The 24,879-nt window shown below is 37.0% G+C and overlaps 1 protein-coding gene across 3 annotated transcripts; it reads left to right on the forward strand.

Moving 5' to 3' along the window:
- On the forward strand, positions 1-24,879 carry FGL1 (fibrinogen like 1). Of its 3 annotated transcripts, none has more exons than XM_013949462.2 (8): positions 1-151; positions 5,974-6,049; positions 11,154-11,334; positions 15,886-16,045; positions 18,332-18,429; positions 19,735-19,823; positions 20,388-20,575; positions 24,436-24,879. In XM_013949462.2, exons 2-8 carry the CDS (start codon positions 5,984-5,986, stop codon positions 24,593-24,595), a joined length of 942 nt encoding a protein of 313 aa, XP_013804916.1. In that variant the 5' UTR covers positions 1-151; positions 5,974-5,983; the 3' UTR covers positions 24,596-24,879. The 3 variants fall into 3 exon arrangements, with proteins under 3 accessions (XP_013804916.1, XP_013804917.1, XP_067154110.1); XM_013949463.2 differs by having other exon boundaries at positions 15,991-16,045; XM_067298009.1 differs by having other exon boundaries at positions 1-138.

Here is a 24,879-nt window from a genome sequence, read left to right on the forward strand (position 1 = left end):
CGCTGACTCATAGCAGATGTAAGCCTCAGCACTACAGAATTTAATAGCAAAAACAATCACAGTCTGGGAAGGGCTCTGGAATTCTTTGCATCAGCTTAAGAAGATTTAACAACTTTGAATTCTGTCCAGAGGGTAAAGGTAAACATTGAAGGTACCTGTGAGGGAGGAAGAAGGAATTTGGGGTAATTTCTAAAGTACTGGATTAAAAGTAATGTATATTCAAAGCCCACAGAACTGGTGCAACGTTATGTTATGATCTATGAACGTTGCTTCAGCAGGATCTAGCTATTTTGCCATGATACTACATTAGTCTGTTAATAAACCTCAAACTCAAATCTGTAGTTTCTGAATCTATAATACTGTTTGGCTATATGAACAAGGCTGCTCTTGAGGCCTGAAAGTGGATGAAATCTTGAATGACTGTCTGTTACTCAGAAGAGGAAACTGGGTGTTGATTTATGTAATATCATCTAATTAAAACAAAGCAAAATTTGTGCATGAGTGTGATCGTTAAAACCTGTTTGAATTTTAAGAAAGCAAATAGGAAAAAAATTCTGCTCAAGTCACTAGCTGGCCTTTTGGCAGACAAATTCTCTGACTCTTATTATTATTGTATGTGTTAGCACTGCAATTCTTATTGCCACTTTACAAACAGAAATCAACATCTGAATTTCATCTGGTTTGCTGTCTCCAGAATTCAAGAACAAGAAAACAGGCTGAGAGTTCAATATTTTCATAGCATAGAGTTTTTCTAATATCGTCAAGTCTATTTAGTAGCTTGTTATTGAATGACTCAAAACCCATGACATTTAGGAGAAATTTGGACACTGGATTGTCTGAGTAGCCTGTAAAGAAAGCCCAGGCACAGACAGAATACAAAAGAAAAATGTTCAAAGGTACCTTTCTAGAATTTCAATTAAGCTATAGGAGAAATCTTTTCTGCACAACAATACAAGTGCACATTCCAAGTATAAACTTTGAATAGTATATGAGTAACCTCATATGGATAAAGTTTCCAAGTTTCGCGAGAGTTGCCCATAAACCTCTATGTTGCTAAAATAAAAGGCGATCCTTTTTTTCAGCTGTTAAGGGCTTGTACCTTCAACTCGAAAATGCTACACTGGTTTTATCATTCTAAAATGATGTGTGATATTCAGTCTACACGTCTATTATCTGAGATTAAGATTTCTCTGGGAAGGGGTGCCCCCAGCACAAGTTTTCTTTCTTTACTGGCAAACACTGGTATTACGAGAAAAGTCTTGGAAGTGTTTCAGCACATATTATCTCTTTGGATCTGCTAGTATCAGCAACACAAAAATATTTGCTAAGTTATGTGATTGTTTTCATCTGTGGCATAGACTAAGATTTGTAATTTGAGGGGGGAAATTTTTGAAATGAAGAGTGTTTTTACTTCATTATGTGTGAATGTTTATCAGCAGTTGTAGCCTCTCCCTTCACTTTTAATTATTTTACCCTGCAAGTACATTTCTGAATAATGCATTTTAAATAGCTATATAACAACCAGGGTAAATATTTAAACAAGTGGAGAAATCAGTTTGAGAAATGACTTTCAAAGCAGTCTTCCAAGACTGAGATTTTGAGCTTCGCTTGAACACAGCTGTAACTTTACATATTACCAGAGACGATGGATTTACACTTTCAAAGAACTGTCAGTAAAGCAAACTTTTCTGAAACTTTGTGTAGAACTGTGGAAACCTAAGTAATCGGTTATCAGCGTTAGTTCCAAGACTGAATCTGTTGGTTTAGTTAGTGTATGTAAAGCACTTTGAACATATGTGGGGCCTGATCCCATCATATGACAATTTGCCACTTTTTAAATCACTTCTAGTTTTGATTACTGAGTGAACAGACTGTTGCCAAATCTCATGTAACTGGAACTCTGGGATCAGATAAACTACAGGAATTTACACCTGCTTAGAAACTGGCTCAAAGGTATAGGTAATTATACATTTTGCAGAGCAAAATTGTGAAGGGACTCAGATTGGTGACAAGGGCTTCCAAATCCTTTATTTGTTCCCTTTCAGCAGAATTATGTTTGGGAAGTCACACTTTGGCCACAATTACAATTTAATGTTATTAACCAGATGTCACCAAGTCCACTGATCTCAGCATGTTCCCATATGGCAACACTCAAGTTTTTGCTGTCTTGTGAGAACGCACACTCTGGAGTCCTGCCCTTTGCAGCACCAGCGCTGCTCACTGTCTTCTGACCCTTCTTGTTCTTTCTACTGGGCAGGAACAGACACAGGGAAACATGCTTAGGTCAGCCATTTCCTTTCACAGCCTGAGTTTTTGTGCATCTTCCTAGTCTTCACCTTTCACCTTTTTTTGGAACAACAGCACAAAGATTTTGCTCTCCCGGACATTTGTTCATGCTTGAGGCCCATCCTGCAGTTTTGCCCTGTGTACTCTCTGTTTTAATGTCTCCCCTTTTTCTGAATAACAGCTCTGTCAAATGCAGCTCACAGTTGTTCCCTCTTAATACTCCCTTAATTCTTTTATGATCATAGTGAGCTTAAACATATCTTAGGTGACTTGAGCGATGTATTTAAATCATCACATTCAGAACTTGATTTATGAGAGAGTATTCCTACATTTCAGCGTGTCCTCTGAACATATCTCAGTTCAGTGCCAAAGCCGATGTAGACAAACTTGTCTTCCAAGTGCAGCCCTCATGAAATTCCCCATAAGAGGAATATGCTTTAGACAGAGGTGTCCTTTGAATAGAAAGGTGACTCCATTTGAAGATGACAAACCAAACCAGCTGCACAAACTCTACACTCCTCAGCACTTCATTCCTTTTCTGCAGCTTTCTTGCAGTAGCTCGCACATGCTGTAAGATACGTGGTCTGACTTGATTGTGCCTGGTAGTCTTCTATTTTTTTATTAACACAAACTGTTCTGAACACTGTGTAAGAGGTACCTGATAGTCTCTTTAAAAAAATAAAATCATTATAGCTATAAAGATGTACAGTCCTTTAAGACTGATGCTGCATTCAAGCATTCAAAATTAGCAAAATCATGATAGAACAGTCCAAATATTAAGATTAATGAGAGTGAGGACAGTGTTCTTTTAAAATGAAAATTACACAAAATTAAGCAGAACAGTTTAATATGGATCTTTTGATGAAAGAGATACAGTCTCTTCTCTCCTAGAAAGCATACTTAGGCCACATGTGGAGTAGGGACTGAGATTGTCAGAGAGAGAAGGTCATTTGCAGGCTGTCCAGATAACTAAGGTACTCTGCGGTCACTCCTTTCCCACGACAGAGAGAATGTCACTGCCACAGGTGGCAACAGCTGCTTTCAAAATAGTAGTGGCTGCAACAGCCATAATTACCACTATCAATAAGGGTAACATGCATATTTTTTATCATGACTCAAAACCTCTGAAATCCAGATTAATATCAGAATTCAGTGCCAGGCAATTTTTGCAGATCTATTTTTTTCAAGCCTGAAATTTATAGGATTTCACTGCTTTAAATAAGAACAGAACTTGTCACATTTAATAACAAAGTTTCTAATTCAAATAATATAACATCTATTCGCTTAACATGAAGAACAACTTACAGGCATGATTCAGAAGATTTATGGCATAGAAATAACTTAGCCTAAGATTTTCAGGTTACACTTTCTACTCAAGAAACATTTATAAATAATTTATAATGGATTCTTTTGGAATCCTTAGAGATAGCTTTCAGCTTATTCTAGTGCTTAGCAGGTTAATGGCAGATGTTGCCTATATGCAAAATGCTTAAAAATCCTTTTCAGGTAGCTGTAAGCTGAGTCAGTGGGGCCACACAGCGCTCTCAACATCATGTGTATCAGTCCAGTGCCAGATGTGGTATAACAAAGATTCATACAGATATATCTGGGCCTCATAACTCGTTCTGGAATTTTCTGGGCTGTACTACATGTTAATGTACACAAAATATCAATGTGCACAAAAGTCTGATGCTTCCTGGAAGTATCAATTTTATTTCACATTTACTGTGCAGTAATTTTTCATATGCACTGTAGAAACGTATGAGATTTCTGGACATAGAATAGGGTTGGTCAGATCTACTTAAAAAAATCAAGTGTGTGGGAGCTCTAAGCAAAGCTACTGAATCTTCTTGATCCTTTACGACATATAACAAAATAATCAAGTATGTGGGAACCACAAGGCACATATTTCAGGGGATCAAAAGAAGAAAAATTCTAGGAGCTGTTTGCAGGTGGGAAGTGACAAGAGCTTCCCAGGTCCTCATGCAACTGCAGGATGCATCTGGCCTTACGGTGCAGCTGGATCTTAGAGCCGCCTTCCTAAAGTCAGTCTCTGCTGACAACTCATTTCCTCTTCCACTGACTTTCTGTCCTGAATCTTCTGTTTCTGCAAAGTGGGTTTGGTTGCCTCTTTAGCTTTGCTTGTCACCATGGATGGTTATACTTCACAAGTATTTGGTTTGGTGACATGACTGATCTGTAAACCTTCCACAAGAGAATTGCATGATCGGTGTTGTTTGGAATATGCACAAATTGCACTTCCAGATATTTTAGATGACTTCAGACATCTCTATTAAAGAGCATAGCGTAGAACAAAACAAGTTTTAAGACTGCTTAAAAACATTTAATTAAAGGATATTTTCATCTCACAGCCCTCCCCAGAGGTATATGTTTTGTTTAGCATTTGGCAAAAATCCCTCCGGTGATCATTTATGAAAGATTCACCAAAAACAAATATGATGCTTTCAAACTAGCAAAACTCAGAACTAAAAATAGAAGTTGTTGCTTTCTTACATAGAATAGTTGTACTTTTAAAAATCATCCTAAGTGTTTTATAGGTAGGTGATGAAAAACTGAAATTTGGCAGGACTGTAACTTCTATTCTTGTAAGCGGGTTTCAGAGATAGGGTGAAAATGAAGCTTGATTTGCTTGATTTTACAAGAACTTGAAAAACATACTTCACACAACCACCTTGGTTATCTTTTTACAGTAAAAACTGTAGTCTGCCAAAGTTCCAGGGTAGATTTGTATTAATTTCTGTAGAAACAGAATGGAATTTTCCATGAAGGTGATGATTCAATAAGCACATGCTGAAGTGCTTTTCTGAAATGGAATCATTAATCTCTATGTGTTTTATGCTTTGTCTAACCAGAAATATATTTGGGTTTAACATGTAATTAGCTGATTTAGTTCAATCGGTAGAAAAAGCAGAGAGGACACATATTTGGGTTTAAACAGGAGTTAGCATATGTATGCTAAATCAAAATATTTTAAGTTAAAAAAAAAAGAAACATTCCTCACTTGAAAGCTTGCAGCAGTTTAACTAGTCAGTAAGAAACTGGCTTATTGAAGTAAAGGGATTTAGAATGCTGTGGGTCATACAGTACAAAATATGCACAGCCAGCAATTGGCAGATGTCATCCGTGTCACCATTAGAATAAAAGCTGAATGTCACACAATAACTATTGAGCACTTTTTCCAAAATTGCTCTATGACAGAAAAGAGATTATCTCCATGGTTTCCTGGCACACAGAAGTCATAAGATATTTGCTTCAGTTCAAGGACAACTATCCAAACTCAGATTTTAATTACCTGAATGTAACAGAGAGCTTTCTGCCAACTTTTAAGAACCAACAAGGAAAATCTTTCTGCTTTTCAGAGCATTTTGAAAGGGTATTTTGGTTTCATAACAGACTGTGAGATTTTGTAATCTCAAATGACTGTCCTAAAATGCATGGAGACCTCCTATCCAAAGTGGTCTAGAGGTATAGAGTTTGGTTTTACTGGATTTTGGTATTTTGCTTGATCAGACATAGTAACAAAGCCTAATATACACTATATTTACAATGTATAGGGACATAACTATAAGTTAAGCAGATTTTTTCAAATAACATTTTAAAGATGTCAGATGTAAAAACTTAATTTTAATGTTTAACTAATATTTTATTTGTTACTCTACTTTGCAGTTTCTAAAGAATGAAGATTTTGATATTGATTGATTTTATCCTTGCAGCTAGCTTGATGGATGGCATTGGCAGCTCTGTAAGTTCTGCTAATTAAGCCTGTATATAGAGTTTCTTCTAAATATTAATACCTGTCCTCCACAGTGCTTACAGTTTGACGGGATTGCAGACTCTTTGAAGGAAACGATTAGAGTTCAGAATAAATCTGAAAAACTGGGGAGATTTGCTAGGCATCAAAAGATGTCCAGTGGAGACGAATTTCTGGTAAGGAAGAACTCACTGGGCAATAGTGTTGAAGAAAGTAATCTAAGCTCACTGGATCAGATGTCAAATAGCAGGCAATAGGATACCTTTGCAAAAAAGGTATCATGAGATGCATTAACAGGAACATTGTACAAAAGGCATGTAAGGTAATTATGCTATCATTCAGATTTGAGCACCATACTTCTAGAAAGGCAAAACCCAAGAACTCCTAAAGTGTAACTAACTAGGTGGCTGCAACAGCAGTATTTCTGGTCATTCACACACAGGAGGAAGAATTTCTCCAGCCTTTGCTTCATCACTGATTTGCCTACAACTTTTTCTCAGATAAGACCCACAGCTTCATGTTCTCACTTGTTTACATTCCACTGTCTTATAATCCACACTCATAGACAATGATCACAGTTCCTTAGCTTCCAGTTCCCAAACCCTTCTTCTACATATCCTACCTCTCCAAAAAAACCCACACTCATGCACACACTTATTCCACCACTTAAAGTACTCCTAATCTCACCAGTCCTGTACTGCCTGTCTTGGCTCTCCTTCCTTCCTAATCTGATTGTGTATGCACATTAATTGCAGTGGCTGGGTTAAATATGGGACCACACGTCCAGGAGCAGAGCTGTCAGCCACTATTAGATAATTGCTTCTCAATGTACAAACACTTCCTTCAATAAAGCAGATGTAACAGATTGTTTTTAGTCTGGTTTCCATCAGTGGGCACTACTGTCCACTGGAGACAGTCACAATCAATCAAAATCACATTTTTTGATTATTACAGCATCATAACAGTTTTACTTTGATCCATATCTATGAAAAGGAATAGCAGTATCTTATAGCTGCTAATTCTTATACTATATCCCTAGGATATATTTTGCTACTATATTACTCTACCTATGCACTTGCTTAACTCCAGTGATTTTAATAGAGTTATCCTGTGAAAAAGTGGAGTAATATTTTAAAAGAGCAGTCCTGTAACCTGCAGATCTAGAAGCCACATTGATCCACCTTAAAGTTAAGCAGCTATCTTGTGACTGTCCCATGGAAAAAATAGGTTCAGAATTCCAGATATGAGAATTGTGTTGTTGCTGTTCAGCAGCAAAGCATTATGGGACTTGTCTGGAGTTCACAGAAGGAGATGTCAATGAGGAGGCTAGAATTGGGGAGAGAAAGAGCAAAATATGAGATACTAGTACTCTTCACGTATAGGTTACTTTCAAAACTCTATTTCTGCTCAGTCATTTCTTTCATATGCTACAGCTATTCAGTATGGATTTCTTGATTATCACCTGGTATTTGCCAGCATTGTGAGCTTAAATCCTCTTCAACAGGAAATTTTTGTATAATGTAAATGTATTACTGTTCCGACTATAATGAGTACACTGTAAAGAAGAGAATAAGTTCAGTGCCTTTCATTTCATGAACTAATTCACAATTTTTAAGTAAACAAAAAGAAAATGTAAACTTTAAATGCAAAGTTAAGAATAATATTTCAGACTGGTAGCGTTTAGTTTTGATTCAAAGAAAGGGACCTTTTGTGGTGGTATATGAAATAGTATCATACTGAATGTATATATATCAAATTTTTCTTAGGTATACTATAAGATTTCTTGTGAAGACCTTTATTTTTTTACTATATAATTTAATCACAGTAGAAGAATGGCTCTTATCAGTATAAATAGGTAGAGTGTTAGGCCTAAGTTTTCACTAGATATGAAAAAAGAAAAAAGCACTTAGTTGCCTGTAGTTCCTGGTCCTCAAAAGCAGACTCCTGCTCTTTCCAGAGGCTAAGTAGCTCTTCATGCCTCAAACCCTGATACATGTTAAAGAGACCACCCACCTGAAGTCCAGCCTGTGAAACTGCAGGGGCCTTGCTGTAGGGGCCAGCATTTCCATGGATCACTGGAAGTCTTTCCTGTAGTTGAATGTCACCCTGATATCCAAGTTTGTGAGTACTGAGGTAAGACTGATACAGCCTAAACTCCTCAGTAAAATAGATGTTGCTGTAAAACTGAAGAAAGTGGCATGGTAACTCCTTTATCACTCTTAACTCATTATGATTAGAATTAATATTTGATCTGACTGTTAACATGGGTGGGGTTTTTTGACAAATTTACTTCTATAGTTAGCATTAGCTCATCTGAGTGAGCCTGAAAACTTTACTTTTTTCAATCAGCCTTTCCCAACCTACTGTACAGCTGTCCAGTTCTCCATCCTTTTCTGTATGCACTCAGGACTAGTCCTGAGAATTTGCAAAGAGCTGGCAAGAAGCCTCTTCTGAATTTCCAAATTTGGCTCAGTGTTTGTGAAGGGTTTATATGAAGCTGCAGATACATGCTGAGATAGCCATCCTGGAAAGACTGCATAATAGTACAGCCTTTTTTTTTATATAATATGCAACATGTCACACCTTAGTCAGTGCTTATGGTTTTGTCAGATAACACCCCTCTGAGCCACTGTCACAAGTATGTCTCTGTTTGTACATATGTTTCTTTAAGTTCTTTCTTTTCTCATTTCCTGCTAGAAAAGAAGGCACTTATGCTAGGGATCTTCTATAGTTAACAACAACTGAAAAATATTTGCAAGGGAGTATTCTTAAATAAGATGGGTCTCTAGAGGTATTAGGTCATTGACAGTTTTCTTCATCCTTCAGAAGAATTAGAGGGTTTGGTCAATCTGCCTCTCATTTTAGTGCTCCTCCTTGTGGTCAAACATCTTTAATGGCTTCTCAGGACCCAGCAGCAAGCAGACAGTTAGAGTTTGCAGATGAATCTGGGTGTGATAAGTCTGGTGTCAAAGCTCCTTGACATGGGCAACCCAGCCCCATAGAGGCAGCTGAACTTTCTCCTCAGGAACAGCTCACTGACAAACTGCCTAATCCAGCCACATGTATTCCCCATTTTTTTATCCCAGCATGTGTATTAGATTGCATGAATTAAAGCAAGCATCTGATACACTACAGAAATACTTAGAACAATGACTTATAATCAGGATTGTTCTGCCAAGTCAGCATGCCTGATCAGCAAATTTGTTTTCAGCATGACTCAATATCTAGGGCAAATGGAACATGATGGATAAAAAACATCTTATAAATGCATCCACATACATTCTTTTATTGTCAGACATTCTCTTGAAACTTCTCTAGTTCATGTCTACCTATTCATTGAAAGTTAATTGCGTCTTCTGTAATGAAAAAGCAAGGGGGCTTGGACTCCTGCAACAATTAGTTCTACCAGAAGCAACAGGACATAGTTGTGACAGTTTATATGGGTGTTTCTTGACTGTAATAGACACTCCTCTGTTTTTTAACTAGAACCACAAATTAATTATGGAAAAAAAATCCACGTGATAGATTGAGAAAGTGTCGATTCTTATTAGTACTGTTACTTTAATTCACCAAGTCTGTCCTTGGAGTTGTGTTGACATTATTGATGGCAGTGATTCATCTTCAGGGAAGTTAGTCTAACAAGAATCATGTTTGTGCTGCTTAGAAATGTACGGAATGGAATCTGCTTTTCCAGACAGAAGAAAAAAAAACACTGTGGCAAGAAAGTGGTAAGAAGATTTTTGGTGGGAGTTTGCATGGTGAATAAATGAAGTCTAAGCCTGATTGTCCTCTTCATACAAGTGAAAGTACACGGGTTCCACTGCAGCTGCTCAGCAATATGCTGCTTTAGATCTCTCTAGAGTTCATTTGGTGGGATAGGGCAATGTTCTAAGATATCAACTCTTCTCTATATGGACAATAAATATTACAAGTCTACATCCTTAGGTCATGTAAATAATGTGGCCCTGTGAATGAGGTTTAACTAACTGAGAATTACTGCATATTTGGTCTTGCAAGTTCCAAAGATCACCATCTGATTTTGCTTTTACAGCACTAGTTGTGCTCTCATGCAAGCACTGTAGCTGCTAAACTTTGTTTGCTCATATGAAACTGCAGATAAAATGTTACTGATTGAAAACCTAACGTCACATTTGTAAGATGTGTCTTAAAACCCTAAGGGCTTTTCCCCCATCTTGAATTCAAATGTTTAATACATATTTGAAACTGAACAGGCTGTTTTACTTTAAGCTCCCTAGATTGGATTGTGTTCACTTTGGTTATTTTACCATGGCCATTAATCTAAAAAGAATTATTTGTTGCTTTGTGTACATGCAGCATGCCAGGATCTAGAACAGTTATTCTACCTCTCTTGCATCATGTATTAATTATTTGTAACAGAGTGAAGCGAGTGCAAAGTATCACCATATCAGAATAGCCACATTTCTCACCCACTCTGCATGGCCAAATTAGTGTACAAGTTTCAGCACAATACTGTCTTTAAACTTTTAAGGTTTATTTCTCAGGAATATTCGCAGCTTTTAGGAACTATTTATTTTAGCATGCCAAAAAAGAGTTTTAAGCTTTACAGTATTTATGTTGAGGATGTTAAGATTCTTATCATAAGAAGTCTGTAATCTAAAAGCATTTGAAAAATGAACACTGGAGTTGAACAAGTATCAGTGTGGACTGTATTTCTTTAAAGCGCAGGAAATTTTAGAGCCTTCACAATGTTAGTTATCTGCCACTGGATAGTAAATCTCTGTCCATGATGAGGTGATAGAGAATAAAGAATCTATGTGATGGGATCCGTGCCATAGTGTTTTTCTCCAGAGTCCCTTCTGGATGTTTATAGTGAGAACTTGTAGCCTAGCCACTAAAGAGAAGGTCCCTTCACAAAGCAGGTGTACTGCGGATGCTCTGTAATTTACAAAATAATTTTAATTAGAGATAGCAATTGAGGTGGGAATCATCATAATATCTATAGGGAATTGTGACAGAAATGTTTTAGTCATGTTAAATTTTATTCATGTTATTTTTTTTGTCACATTTGACAAAAAATTGTTGATTCTACAATATGATGTATTTTCCTCTGTAGGATCTGCAGAACTGTTTTCAAGAGCAGATACGACTTCAGGCCCAGGTGAGACTTCTGGAACATCGTGTGAAACAGAAGCAGTTGAAAATTATACAGCTTCTAGAGAAGAAACAGATTCAGTACAGTGACAGAGGAGATGAAAACAGGGTCATTGACTTGGGAGGAAAAAGACAGTATTCAGGTTAGAAATGAACCCATTCTTTTAATTTCCATTCATTGTAATGATACTCAGAAGCTTTAACACAATTAGGCCTATTGACATTGTTTTAAAAGCTCATAGAAATTTGTTTGTTTAAAACACAGTGTTCAGCTGTTACCCTGTCGCAGGGTAAAACTGCTCAACTCACATGGTATAGATCAAATCAGGATCAAAGCAGTTTATTCATTTATTAATGGCACATAATTAAATATCAATCAGTGAACAATAAATTCAGAATCAGTATCAGCAATAAAACAGATAAAACACAATACTGGACATTTACAAAATGTTCATAAACAGTTACAAATTTTTAAACACCCTTCTGTAACTAATCTCAGAAAGTTCTAATCCCACATACAAACATTTACAGGTTACACACACACACACACACACACACCCTTTCAGAGGAAGCGTGGGCTACAAGCACACACACCCTCTTTTGGGAGGGCAGGTTCCCCTATTTCCACGCACCGGCTAGAGATGGAGGAGATGTCGGTGCTCTAGCTTAATGTGTACCCATGCTGATGAGAAAGCATCCTACAAGTTCACGTATAAACACTTAAGGTGTGGGACCCTCCCTGTTGCATACTGTCAGTCCGCTAGCTGAAGTGCAGGCTACTCATGGGGTCTGGCAGGAAGGATGCTCCATTAGGTCTAGACAGAGGTCTTGATGCTGGCAAGGTGACTTCTGCTGGTGTCAAACCCTGTTTGACTGCTGCTCTGTTACCAAGAACTCTCACTTGCAATCACAAATTTTCATGTTTCTTTTATACTTCTTTTCAAGCTGACTTCTCCATTGCTCAGAAATCTCTTGGTAATCCCCTGGTTACTGTTTAATCTGGCTGATGACCATTTTAAGAAAACGTCATCATTGTTAATTTCCTACCTAGCATTGTCAGTTTAGGGGCAACCATCCTCTCAGAAAAGACAGTTTCAGATATTGTATTCACACACACTGTGTACACTCACATTCCTATCATCAACAGATGTTATTTCAGTCAAAATACTGTGCAGATACCTCAACACGTGATATCTCAGAATTAGACTATGCTTGCTACAAAGAGCTATATCTTTAAAGTGGTCTGGAAAATCCAAGTGGAGTAGAATGTGGTAAAATGCTTTGCTTTTAATTTTTTCCTTTTAAACAAGATATCATAACATAAACATATTACACAGAAGCTGTATGATCTGTATTGCTTGTCTGTTAGTTTCTGGCTAGATTTTAAGGTCATGGTTTTGGCTGATAAGGCCCCAAAGGATGCAGTGGAATTAGCTATCTCCCAGTCTTCTCCTTCTCAGTTGCAAGCAGTAGTAATGTTCAAGCTGATGTTTTTCCCAGTGTAAAAGGGAACTGTTTATAGGAATACTATAAATAAAAAAACAATATCTAACCATTAGATGTTAGTATAGATAATAATACGAAAAAGAATAGTAATAGAGAGTTCTAGTGGCCTTTTCCTCATAAGAGGAAAGTTTTTGCAGACTAAACTGGTTGTGGGGAAAACATGGCTTTCATGGTTTGGCACAATGAAAGAACTGGCTTCTATTACAAAAAGGCAAATCATGCTAAAGATTTATCAGATATAGAGCACCTACTGGAATCCTCAAGCTTCGAAGTATTCCCATCTAAGAGATTTCTAATGTATTCTTAATAACCTACCAAATGTGATGTCATAAGCTGTTGTTGTAATGGAGGATATATTGGGCCTAATAACTCTTGGAGTTACCTTCAGAATGATTTAGCCTAATATGACTAAAATTATGAAAAAGCAGCTGAACAAAATGACTAGGAAGGTGTCAGATGAAGTAGAGGATTTTAAGTGCAAGTACCATAAACCTGCTGTGCTCTTTCAACAGAAACATTTTGAAAACTGCCACAGTTAAACATTTGTAGGAGTAAAATATACACAGTATACACTTACTAATTGTTCAACCTTTTAAGATGCTTACCTGCCAAATGTTGGCTGTGTATGACACAGTCTTATGTCAAATGGCTAATAGTTCAAGGGATATTAAAATATCTTTGGTTATCCATTTTATCACCAATAAAGATATCCTCCTGTCATAACATTACTTTTATTTCTTTAATACTGGAATATAATGTTTTATAATGGAAGCTCAAAATGAAAATTTGAACCTAGCTTGAAAGCTGGAACTTGATTCTGCTGCAGAATAGTTTAAGGAAAGAATTTTAGGAATTCTTTGAAAGACAACAAAGGAATGCATTAGAAATGTAAAGAAGGAATACGTTAGAGACTTTTCTTTATTGTACAAGGGACAGTGTTATCCCAGCACATACTAGGTTCTCCATATTCTGCTAATTAAGTAGCTCATTGTGAAATATGTCTCTGCATAATAGGAAAGATAATGACATACATCAAATCTAACAAACAGTTGCCACTTCAATGACTTCAGCAGAAGTTAAGATACTCAACATCTAAACCCAAAATTGGGTTTACCTGGCACAGATAATCCTCTTTCTTAATATAATAGAAATATGGGTTTCTAACTGTAAAGTCCCTGAGGCCCCCATATTTACACATATAAATATGGCATATATTATCTGCATCTCATTTTAATAATACTCTTAATGTTGCACCATTTTGACTGATTTTGGTTCAACTCAGGACATAAGAGTTTCTAAGATATTGGGTTTAAATTGTTTTTATATTCTCACCAGCATTTTGGTGGTGATCTGGTCCCTCTGCAGTGAAAGAGGGCTAAGTGTGTTTGCCCAAAGGAGCTGGAGTGAGGCCCAAACTTTTAAAAAATATTATAAAACACCATCCAAACCAATAGCTGGATTGAAAATACAGTTTAGAGGTCTGACTTATTCTTGGAGGTTTGTGCTGGTTTCTAGCTGTCCAGTGCTAGAGAGTCTAATCTTCTATAATTTTGAATCATATTGTTTCAATTTACTTGTGGTGTTTATGCTTCTGGAATAAATCACAACATATAACAAGGCATCACATATAATAAAGCATCATTAAAATAGAATTAAAAGCAGTTGTGAGTCTGACTTTAAATTTGAGTTATATTTATAGTTTATTTATGTATTCAATGTCCTGGAAAACTCTTCTTTATTATTATGGCTGATTCATCTGTTACTGAAAAAGATTATTAAAACCACATTTAGCTGAAAGGTCTTTGTCCTTTCTTTGCAAACTGCCTGTGCCTAGATTTGTTTTTTCAAATGTGGTTCTAAATGACAGACCTGAGTTGTTGTTTCTGCTGGGATTTTTTTTTGCTTTTTCATTATTTGTATCAATTTAATTGAAAATGTTTTTCCCTGCTGCTATTGCACTATTTCATTTCATTTTCCCCTGCTGTAGCATTTTAATGTCAACAGAGCTGGATAATTTGGGCTTAGATAGTAAGGGAGGAATGCCACAGTATGGACACCTGCTTAAAATTAGAATATATTTAAGTATTTCACTAACCTCCTAAGCAAATTATGGCCACAAGAAAAGCTATTTTCTATAAGCCAGTCAAGCATTCTCTACAAAGACAACTTAGCTGTTGTTTAAATCACTTTTCTACTATAGTTGGTTCAAATCCTGGCATAGCTACTTGTTTTCAGTATAAACTGTTTATTTTCTGTGTCTAATCTTCGCTGAGGCTTTCACTGAGGCAAAATAAAATAGTTCAGGAAGTTCCAAGCTGGCCTGGAAGTTCAGCCAACATGTTCATAAAGGTTTCAGGGAAAATCTTACAGTTACTCAGTCCTACCTTTGCCAGGAAAAACAGAAATGTTGAAAATTGTACGTCTTTCCTGTATGACTGCTTGATGGTAGATTACATATAAACAAAGAACTCCTTTCATTTCTTAGTTAACTCCTAGAGGAAAAAGATTATACAATTACATTGCTGTTCACAAGCTCTGCATTTTCTCATTGCTCTAAATGATGATTAGTCATTAACACCAACGCAGGCAGACTGAAAAAGAGTACCAAGCCAAAATGATAACATTTTAGACATAAACTGCACTTTTGGAGGGGTAGCCTTGTATTATATTTGCACCTGTTTGGTACAAGGGACAGCAGAGTATCAGGTCCAGCAATTGTTTCCTTTTTCTAACTTTGGTGATTCCATACTCCTGTTTGTGGCAGTTCTCCTGTGAGCTGCTGGACATAGAAGTCCACATATATATTTGAAGGTTCTGGGTGTTTCACATGTAGAGAAACTGTGTAATCGTAACAGGATTCTAATGTGGATTATACCATTGTAAATTAGAAGTGACTCCATCTAAACCAGGGGAATTATTTTGCTAGTCTAAATGAAAACATAAACAATACTATTTAAAGGTGCAAAAAGATTCTTTTAAAGAAATATCAAAATAATTACAGCTCAATAAAGTTTTAAAGCAATGGAAATACAAGAGAATGCCAAAAAGTCATAAAAATACATTCGCAGAAGTATTTCATTTTATTAGCCTGGTTCATATGTGACTATTATATGACATGATGTGATTTCTGTTATTGCTAGTAAGTATAGGACTAAAAGAACTGTGTCCAATGGATGTTTTGTGAACAGATTGTGCAGAAATCTACAATAATGGACATAAGCAAAGTGGATTTTACAAGATGAAACCTGTCCAGAGTCCTAACGAATTCCTTGCCTTCTGTGATATGTCTGAAGGGGGTGGCTGGACTGTTTTTCAGAGACGTTCGGATGGCAGCCAGAATTTTGATAGGTAGGTACTAGGCTTGGTCAGTAAAACTGGAAACAAAGTAGACAAATCTGTAACTAGATGGAGCTAAGTTAAATATTAACTTTAGAATTATATGAGTAAACTATTATCTCAGATAAAAAGTTATTCTGTAGTAATCCAGACTGGTATCACTTCGGGCTCTGTCAAAGACTGCCTGTATGATCCAAATCAAGTCTCACAGGTCAAGTTAAGGTACTTCATTAAGATCTAATTTTAAACTCTTTTTAGCAGCCATCTTGTTGAAGCTGTTCCAGTGTGTACAGTGTAAGACAGAAAAACAGGTCGACACAATATCCTTGAAGTGGGGAGACATCACTCTTAGTCTTTGTCTGATTGCTGGTGCATTTTACAAGAGGACATTTTAATGTCAAATACATTAACAGTCACTGGAGCAAGAATTCTTAATGACAAGTGAAGGACCACATTGTATTTCGCAAACAGTAAAAATGTAAAAAAGTAAGTACGTAAGCAATCTGCTTGAAAAAAAATACCATCAGCAAATGAGTCTGAGAGAACCCCATTGCAGAGTATTTTGTAGCTCATGGTAAAATGCCTCCAGGAGAGATAAGACGGATGACCACTCAATTTGTGGACCTCCTAAGTGCCTTGACTGACCACTCACCTTTGCCAAGACTCAAGCATTTTGGGGAGTGTCCAGAAGTGAAACTTCTGGTCCTCTGAGATTTTAATATAAAACTCACAAATATTTACAGATGTGACAAGGAGTTTTTTAGGACCCCAGTTTTGCCCAATTTGCTTCTTAGGTATCTGCATCCTTCTGTGGATCTGTATCTTAGCAGTGTTTATAATTACTGTAACTAAATTTACAATGTCCTTACAAAATAGAGAGAGAACTGATCCCTAGAGAGAATGAACAGCTGCAATCTGGCCAAAAGAAGACTTTGCTATTCTTACTTTATAAATGGAGAAAGTTAGTAGTAAGGTCAGACAAGCTCTTGTGAAGCATCTCTAGCAGTTTACAGTTGCTACCACCACACACTGCCCATTCCTCTACCCTGTCAGAAACTACCAGCTACTTAAGTCACAGAGGCTGCTTTCTGTTATGACTGTCAGTCCACAGCCTAATACTTTCACCCATTGGTTGAAGCGTGGTTGCTTCTCCCCAAGGAAACAGAGGGTGTTTTTGTTCCCATTCAGATATGTCATGAAGCCAAAACCACTGAGAAAGTCTTTCAAAGCCACTGTAGACAGAGAAAAGATTTGGCGCTTTTAGTATGCACATAATTCTTGAAACTATGCACAAGTCTGAGTTCAAAAAATGTTAGACTCAGTCAATAATTCAAAGCTGGAAAAAGTTTGCTAATACCTCAATTTACAAAATCATATATCCAGCTGCAGGAGTTTAATAGCTTCACCAAATCACAGAAAATAAAGAAAAAACACTTGTGATACCCTCACACCTTAATCTACATCCACTGGATTTACCTAGGAAAATGTTTTCACTTTGGGTAAGTTGTGTTATACCAGAGATCAGACTGAGCTAATGCAATTTCTTCTGATCTTAAAATCTATTAATCTTAACCCACTTTGAATGTACTTCTGAGGACTGCTCTTTGGATCAGGCTTCAGTGACAAGCATATTGTGGGATTCGGCCTTTCATATGTGAGAAATAGAAATAATTTTGTGTAGATCAATAATAAATAATAAATTTATAATAAATAAAATAATCAAGTCTAAAACATTCACTTATTAATGTTCTGGTATAATGTAAAATAGGAAACCTACAAAGAGTTCAGCACAGAGCCACCAAGATGGTCAGGGGCTGGAGCACTTGCTCTATGAGGAGACACTGAGATTTGTTCAGCCTGGGGAAGAACTGGCTTCAGCAGGACCTCACAGCAGCCTGCCTGTACCTATGAGGAGGTCTTTGAGAAAACAGAGCTCTTTGAGAGCTCATTGAGCAAACAGGCTCTTCACAATGGTGTATGACGGGAGGACATAAGTTGAAATAAGAGAGGTTCAGACTGGGTACGAGGGAAAACTTTCTCACCATAAGAACAGTCAAGCAGGGGGGCAGGTTGCCCAGAGAGGTTGTGCAGTCTCCATCTTTGGAGATTTTCAAGACCTGATTGGATAAAGCCCTGAGCAACCTGATCTGATCTCACAGCTGGCCCTGCTTGAGCAGGAGGTTGGACTAGAGACCTTCTGAGGTCCCTTCCAAGCTGAGTTATCCTATGACCTATGGTTCGGTAAACATCCCAACAAACTTACCTTTTGATAAATCAGTAATTTACACTCTCTTTCAGAGTCTGGGCTGACTATGAAGAAGGCTTTGGAAATTTTGTTTTGGCAAATGGTGAATATTGGCTTGGAAATAAAAATCTTTATTATTTGACCAGCCAAGGTAAGATTTGTATCGTAAGTAAAGTCTTCCTTGGCTGCTTTTTCCTACAGATCTATAGACTATATCACATAGACCATATAGACTATAGACCTGTAGGCCAATGATCTAGAGGCTATAATCTGTTTCTGTTTCTTTGCTCTTTTTTTTTTAATCCTTTCCGTTAGCATAAATCCTGAGTTGTGTTGTTAGTCTGTATGGGCCTTTCCAAAGGTTGCAGGAGAACAAAACACATCAGAATAAATTTTTTTCCCAAAAAAGGATCAAAACTCTCATTGGGCTGATGGCATGCAGGGAGCCCCTGCAAAACAGGGACTAGTAGACAGCAGTATACCTTAAAAGAATTGTCTCTACCCTTTTTGCAGTCAGAATCACTAACAGTCCAAACTCAGATAGTATGCTGCATCATTTCATTTAGTCAGGACTTCACAGGACTGCATATGGTATAAAGTGAAGGTAAATCCAGGCCTGTCCTCTTGATTAGGCTAGTCTTAGAATGCTATTTCCGTCTTTCTAGTAGCCACTCATTCTAAGATAACTTCTGCTTCATTGTAAATTACTGTGTATTGAAATTTACCCATCAACTTAGCCAGCTAACCTTTATGGAAATCAATGCCATGCTTTCTTCACTACTACCTCCAGACTAAAAGTAACTCGGGTGTATTTATATATGCTGCAATCACTATTCCTGTTGCAGTATAGATAACTACTTTGAGATTCATAACAGCTCACATTGGGACCTTTCCCTCATTGCTCATTCAGCTCTAGCCATGATGAAGATTAGGTCAGTAAAGTGGGAAATGTGTAAGTAAGTGGAAGCAGAAACTAATATATATAGATGGGGCTAGATTTTCAGGTCTTGTAAATTGACATAACTGCTGAACTCAGTGAGCTCTGCATATGTACATGAGGCTGTGGCCCTAGTGTAACTTTTTTATCTTCAGAGGAATATAAATCTCTAAATTCCTCAGATGTAGGGTTATTGTTTGATTCTCACTCTCCTTTCATTACCACCTCAAATACATTACTAATATATAAAGACTATAAAGGCCATTTTTTTGGTCTACACTGGAAAATGTGTATTGGAATAATTCCAAAATTTTCTAAGGTGAATTAGATCCATGAAATCAAAGAAAAGCAAGATGATAAGCATAATGACAGAAGATTAAAAAATGTAAAATATGCTGTAACGATATAGATAATATTCATGATAAAGACATAATTAGCATTTTCATCTTATAATACTCTTCTGAAACATAATGAGATAGGCTAGTTTAACAATAATAATTTTTGTTGTTATTTCTTAAGGGAACTATACTTTAAGAATTGATCTAACTGATTTTGAAGGAGAGCGGCGTTTTGCACAATATACAAGATTCAGAGTTGCAGGTGAAGAGGTAATAAAGTGCTCAATAATGACTAGAGGTTTTAGTGAAAATGTGTATTTTGTAGACAGTCCATATACATGCAGATTCTCTAATTTTACAAAAGTGGTTTATCGAGACTATCATATTTTTGTTCTTACAAATGCTTGGAATTTTCAAATATGTAATAACAGCAGTTTACATTCATACACTGATTTCACACTTTATAAAATGTATGAATAATTTGGTTGAGCAGTCATGAATAATACTGCGAAAAGCAGTTTTTCAATTTTTGTTGATATTACCAAGGATAATAGTACATGACATTTTGATGTGTAAATACTGCAAACTAATCTGCAATATTGTTTTTATTATGTCACTTATACATAAAGTTATTGACAAAATTTATCCCTGGTAAACATCTTGGCACCCTTTCATTACCTGGTATACAGTGTTTAAGTGGCATGACATTTCTGAGCATGTAAATAGCAGCAAATGGAAGAGTTTAGTTTCATTCTTGTGGTTTCACTCTCTGACAATTTAAGGGCTGAAGCCTTATATCGGTTGACTTTTTTTTTTCTTCACATTCTTCATTAGCATTCCTATGAGATGAGTTGTGGTGAATACTCGGGCACAGCTGGAGATTCTCTTACTGGGGGTTTTCACCCTGAAGTAAAATGGTGGGCTGATCATCGAGGAATGAAATTCAGTACTCGAGACAGGGACAATGACAACTATGAAGGGAACTGTGCTGAAGAGGAAAAGGCTGGCTGGTGGTTTAACAGGTATTTTGAGTTTACAGCAGTATTGTTAACTATTCCACTTCATATTTATTCATACAGTAATAACATATGGTAGAAGATAGGATTGGCAGTCTGTATTGTATTTTCAGTCTGCCCTTGACCCCTACCAGACATCTAAGGCTTGGTACGACTGAGTCTCACCTTAGAACAGACAGCACCTACTATGCCATTCAAGTTGATCTGTGATATGATATTTGCCACAGGCTTTGTCTTCATTTGAAAGCCCCTCTGTTATCAGACTATGAAGAGGAGATAGTTCTGCCTCTTTAAGGTAACCAGTCTTTACACGAGTAGGTCATGTAGAGTTTGCAGATATATCCCTGTTGTACCTCATTCTTGCATTTCTCCTACATTTCACTAGATCAGATATGACAGTACTGCAGAATATCTGACAAGTTAAGCTAGTGCTGGGTTAATGAGCCTGAAGTGCTAGGGACATTTTTTTTACCTCAGTTCACAGCATTTCATTCCTGTTATTCCTTCTATATCAAGATGGGAATGCATCCACTTACTTTCTGTCAGTGAGCATGACTGCGTTGGGGAGAAGATTTTTTTAAACAGGATGCAATGAAAGGATTTTAAAATCCTGCATATAAAACTGATAGCCTTAGCATTGCCATAGGCAGCTAGGTTGGTCTACTTAATTAATTAGATAAATACAGCCATGAAGAGAAGCTATGCAATATAGCTGCATAATAGAGATAAAAAATACAACTCAGAGAAGCATATTACTCTCTCACTGTGATCTCAGTTCACTTGGCAAGAGCTGCCAGGCTGCATCAACTCCATTGTTTCTCTCTGTTGTGTCATCCTTTCTTTCTGTTTTTTAACAATCCATTTCCTAAATTCAGTTTCCATAAGCAGTCTATGACCAGCTTAGCTGATGTGATGTAACTAGTATCTCAGTTTGTTTCACAATTAGCTTATTATTTTTAATATATTCCAGGAATGGTGGGTCAGCAGAATCTTTGAGATATACAGAAAAAAATCACAGATGGACTAAGTTTTTTGCAGTCCTCATGACAGCTAAAACACAAAAGGGAAAGGGAACTGTGCTGGAGACCCTTTTCCCATGAAATCACAACTTTTATGGATTTAGAGGAATATCCAGACCTCAAATAGTATAAAACTGTAACACCATGCCAGAGAGTTCATGAACAGGGAATCACCAATCACTTTCAATCAACTGCATAAATTTTTCTCTCTTAAATAATTTTTGCTTTTGGGGATTGGCCAAGACAAAAGAATCAACTCCTTTGCAAAAGTAGATTTATGGCAGACCTTGATAGTTATTAATACCTTGTAGCTGCTGCTACATAACTGCTAAAGATAGCTAGCTCCTACCAGACTAGTTCCTATTATGGCTGTGGATTCATTGCTCTTAAAGTGACAGTCCATCTAGATAATGAAAACAAGTTGCTAATAGTGTTATTCCACTGGCTTGCTACTGACTTTCTTTTAATGTTAAGCCTAATACAAAACTGAATACTGCAAAATACTAGAAAATTTCGGTAACCTGAAATCCTACAAGAACAGTACTGGCAGGCACGGTGAAAAGAAAGCACTTAGAACATGTATTTGTCATGCACAGATTAGCAAACATAGAGGGAATTAGTGCTCTTGGCTGGTTTGTATAAGAGCTCCCAGCTATGAACGATTTTTTTATAGGCAGCTCCATGCTATCTGAACTAATGAAATATAAAAACATGCAGATAATATGAATACCAGGGGAAGTGATACAAGTGAAGCCACATGGAAATAGACCTGGGCTCAGCCCTTGTTTGCCTGAACTTCTGCAGAAAAATGTCCTCTCTTTGCATTAAGTTGTAAGGAAAGCTCTGGAAGAGATTTTCATCTTGGATGCAAATGCACAGAGCTAGGTTCACTCTGGCACTACACCCAGTTCATAAGCCTTCCTCTATCCAGGGCACTGTGAAGGTCAGTCGGTTCAGATCTGGTAAGATCCAAGCTAACAAGTCTAACTGGATATGACCTTAATCTTTCCCCAGCATGCCCAGTTTTAGTTACATAGAGCATGGGTGCTCAAAGTGATCTGCCATGCATCAAGTTGGGGCCACAGATCTTACTAGCTCAGGCTTGCTGCCTCACCTGGAGACAGCATAGGTAGATGCATGTGGGGCTGTCCTGCAGCCAGTAAGCCCAGACAGAATTCAAACGGTTCTTCAGGGAACCAACTTCATCTCTCTGCGTCTGTCATGCAGTTAACATAGGACTCGCATAAACTGTCCATCAATAGCTGAGAGTGGACTGTACTATTGAAACTATTGCAGTACAGTGTTTATCTTTACAAATTAGCTTATCAAAAAGAAAGGGAAGCATAGGCTAACTTTAAGGTGTTTATTGACTTCTCAATAATGAACGCTGCTTCAAAATCTTGTGCCAGTAATTACATGCCAATTGTTTCTTTTGCATGTCCAGTTACTTTGAACTGCATTCAATCCATGACAGAATACTGCGTATTTTTGCTATTAGTGCTTCTAATTTAAGAGTTGCTACTGGCTCATTTTGCTGCTGACAAAATCAACTTTTGCCTGTTTCCATTTTAATGGAAAAGAAGGGATTCAGTTGATCTAGATACCTCTTACCAATTATGATTCTTCTAAGGAAATCTGTTTTTATTCAAAGTAAACAGTATGCCTGCTCAACACAAAGTTTTTATTGCTATAAAGATTCAGCTCTGACACAAGCTGGTCATTCTCAAAAGGAAAGTCACTTTTGATATCTGCAGTTTTTAAGCTTTCAACTAACACATAACCAAAATTCAGCTTAAAAACTGTAAGCAATGATCAAGCATATATATATGAGAATTTTCCTATGAGGCTTTTGTCAGTTTTTCTATTTCAGTTCTCCGTAACAGTTGTTAATAAAGTGTAAGCAAAGCCAAAGAGACTAAGATTTGCCAGTAATAATATCCATAAGGTTCATTTGGACTGTTTTCTGTTTGAATATTTTCTGAAGTGTGCTTTTGAAATCCATCGTGGTGCTTGACAGCTAGGTATTAACAGCACTAAAAACAAAGTACTCAGTTGGCAGATAAGCTGATTCATTACAATGTGCTGCAAAAGAAACAGCTGTTTTGCTCTCCATACGGTCACATAATCATCTAAACTTCCTTCTTTCTCATAAAAACCAAACGAGTATCAAGGCTGTACTGATACCAGGTCAAGCTTTTGGGTTTTGCAGAGGTTTTTTTACAATTACCGCTGTATTTAATACACTGTAACAGTATTTCTGTTTCCGTGTATTAAAGAACCAAAGAAGAATGTACTTTGTGTAGTCAAATAAAATGCCAGCTCTGATGATCCAGTGAATTGGCATATGTATGTTTAATGAGCTGTGAGATTTAATCTATCTGTAAATAGAAGCCAACAGTTTAACAGGCAAACTGATGGTGGTATTCAAATTTTGTCCTATGAAACACCATGTGGGGATAACTGCACAACTTAGAGGAGTTACTCAGAAACAACAAAAAGAAGTACACTTTCTTTCCCAGAGTTTTGCTTCTTGCATGCCATGCTGCTGCATGTGACCTGAACAACTCTGGAAACATTCTCTACTGCAAGAGATTAGCAGGCAAGGCTCAGAGACCTAGATATGTCAGAGAAAGAGTGCGAAGAACAGAAAGAACTTCTGATTCACTTGCAATTGTGCCCTAATTCAACTGTTACTGTTTAGGGGCATTGAAGCTCACTAATGCAAATTTCTGCAGCTGTCAGACTGGGCTCTTATCAACATGGTGATCTTCTGACTCGCACAGAAACGGCAAATGTTTGCATGTTTTCACCCAGTTCTTATTTATGTTTTCCTTTTTTTTCCACCAGGTGTCACTCTGCCAACTTGAACGGGTTGTACTACAAAGGGCCCTACACTGCGATAACAGATAATGGCGTTGTTTGGTACTCTTGGCATGGCTGGTGGTATTCTCTGAAATCTGTGGTCATGAAGGTCAGACCAGCAGACTTTGAACCTAATATTGTTTAAATATTTTATTAAGACAATTTATCTAGTTAATCTTTCAGCATGTCTATCCAAATTAAAACAGATGGTCAGACCTTTGCTTCTCATCTACACCTCTATAAATCTGGAATAATTCCTCGACAACCAATAGTTTTTCAGATGTAAATGAGAAGAAAATCTGGCCCAGGAATATGTAGATACAAATACTAGTACTAATATGCGTACGGGATTTTTTTTAAAAGGCAGGAGTTCACCTAGGAGTAAAGGCATCTTTGTTAACATGGATAATTTTTGGCTTGTGCAGTAAC

Source organism: Apteryx mantelli, chromosome 5, assembly GCF_036417845.1.
Source record: "Apteryx mantelli isolate bAptMan1 chromosome 5, bAptMan1.hap1, whole genome shotgun sequence".
Classification (NCBI taxonomy): Eukaryota; Metazoa; Chordata; class Aves; order Apterygiformes; family Apterygidae; genus Apteryx; species Apteryx mantelli.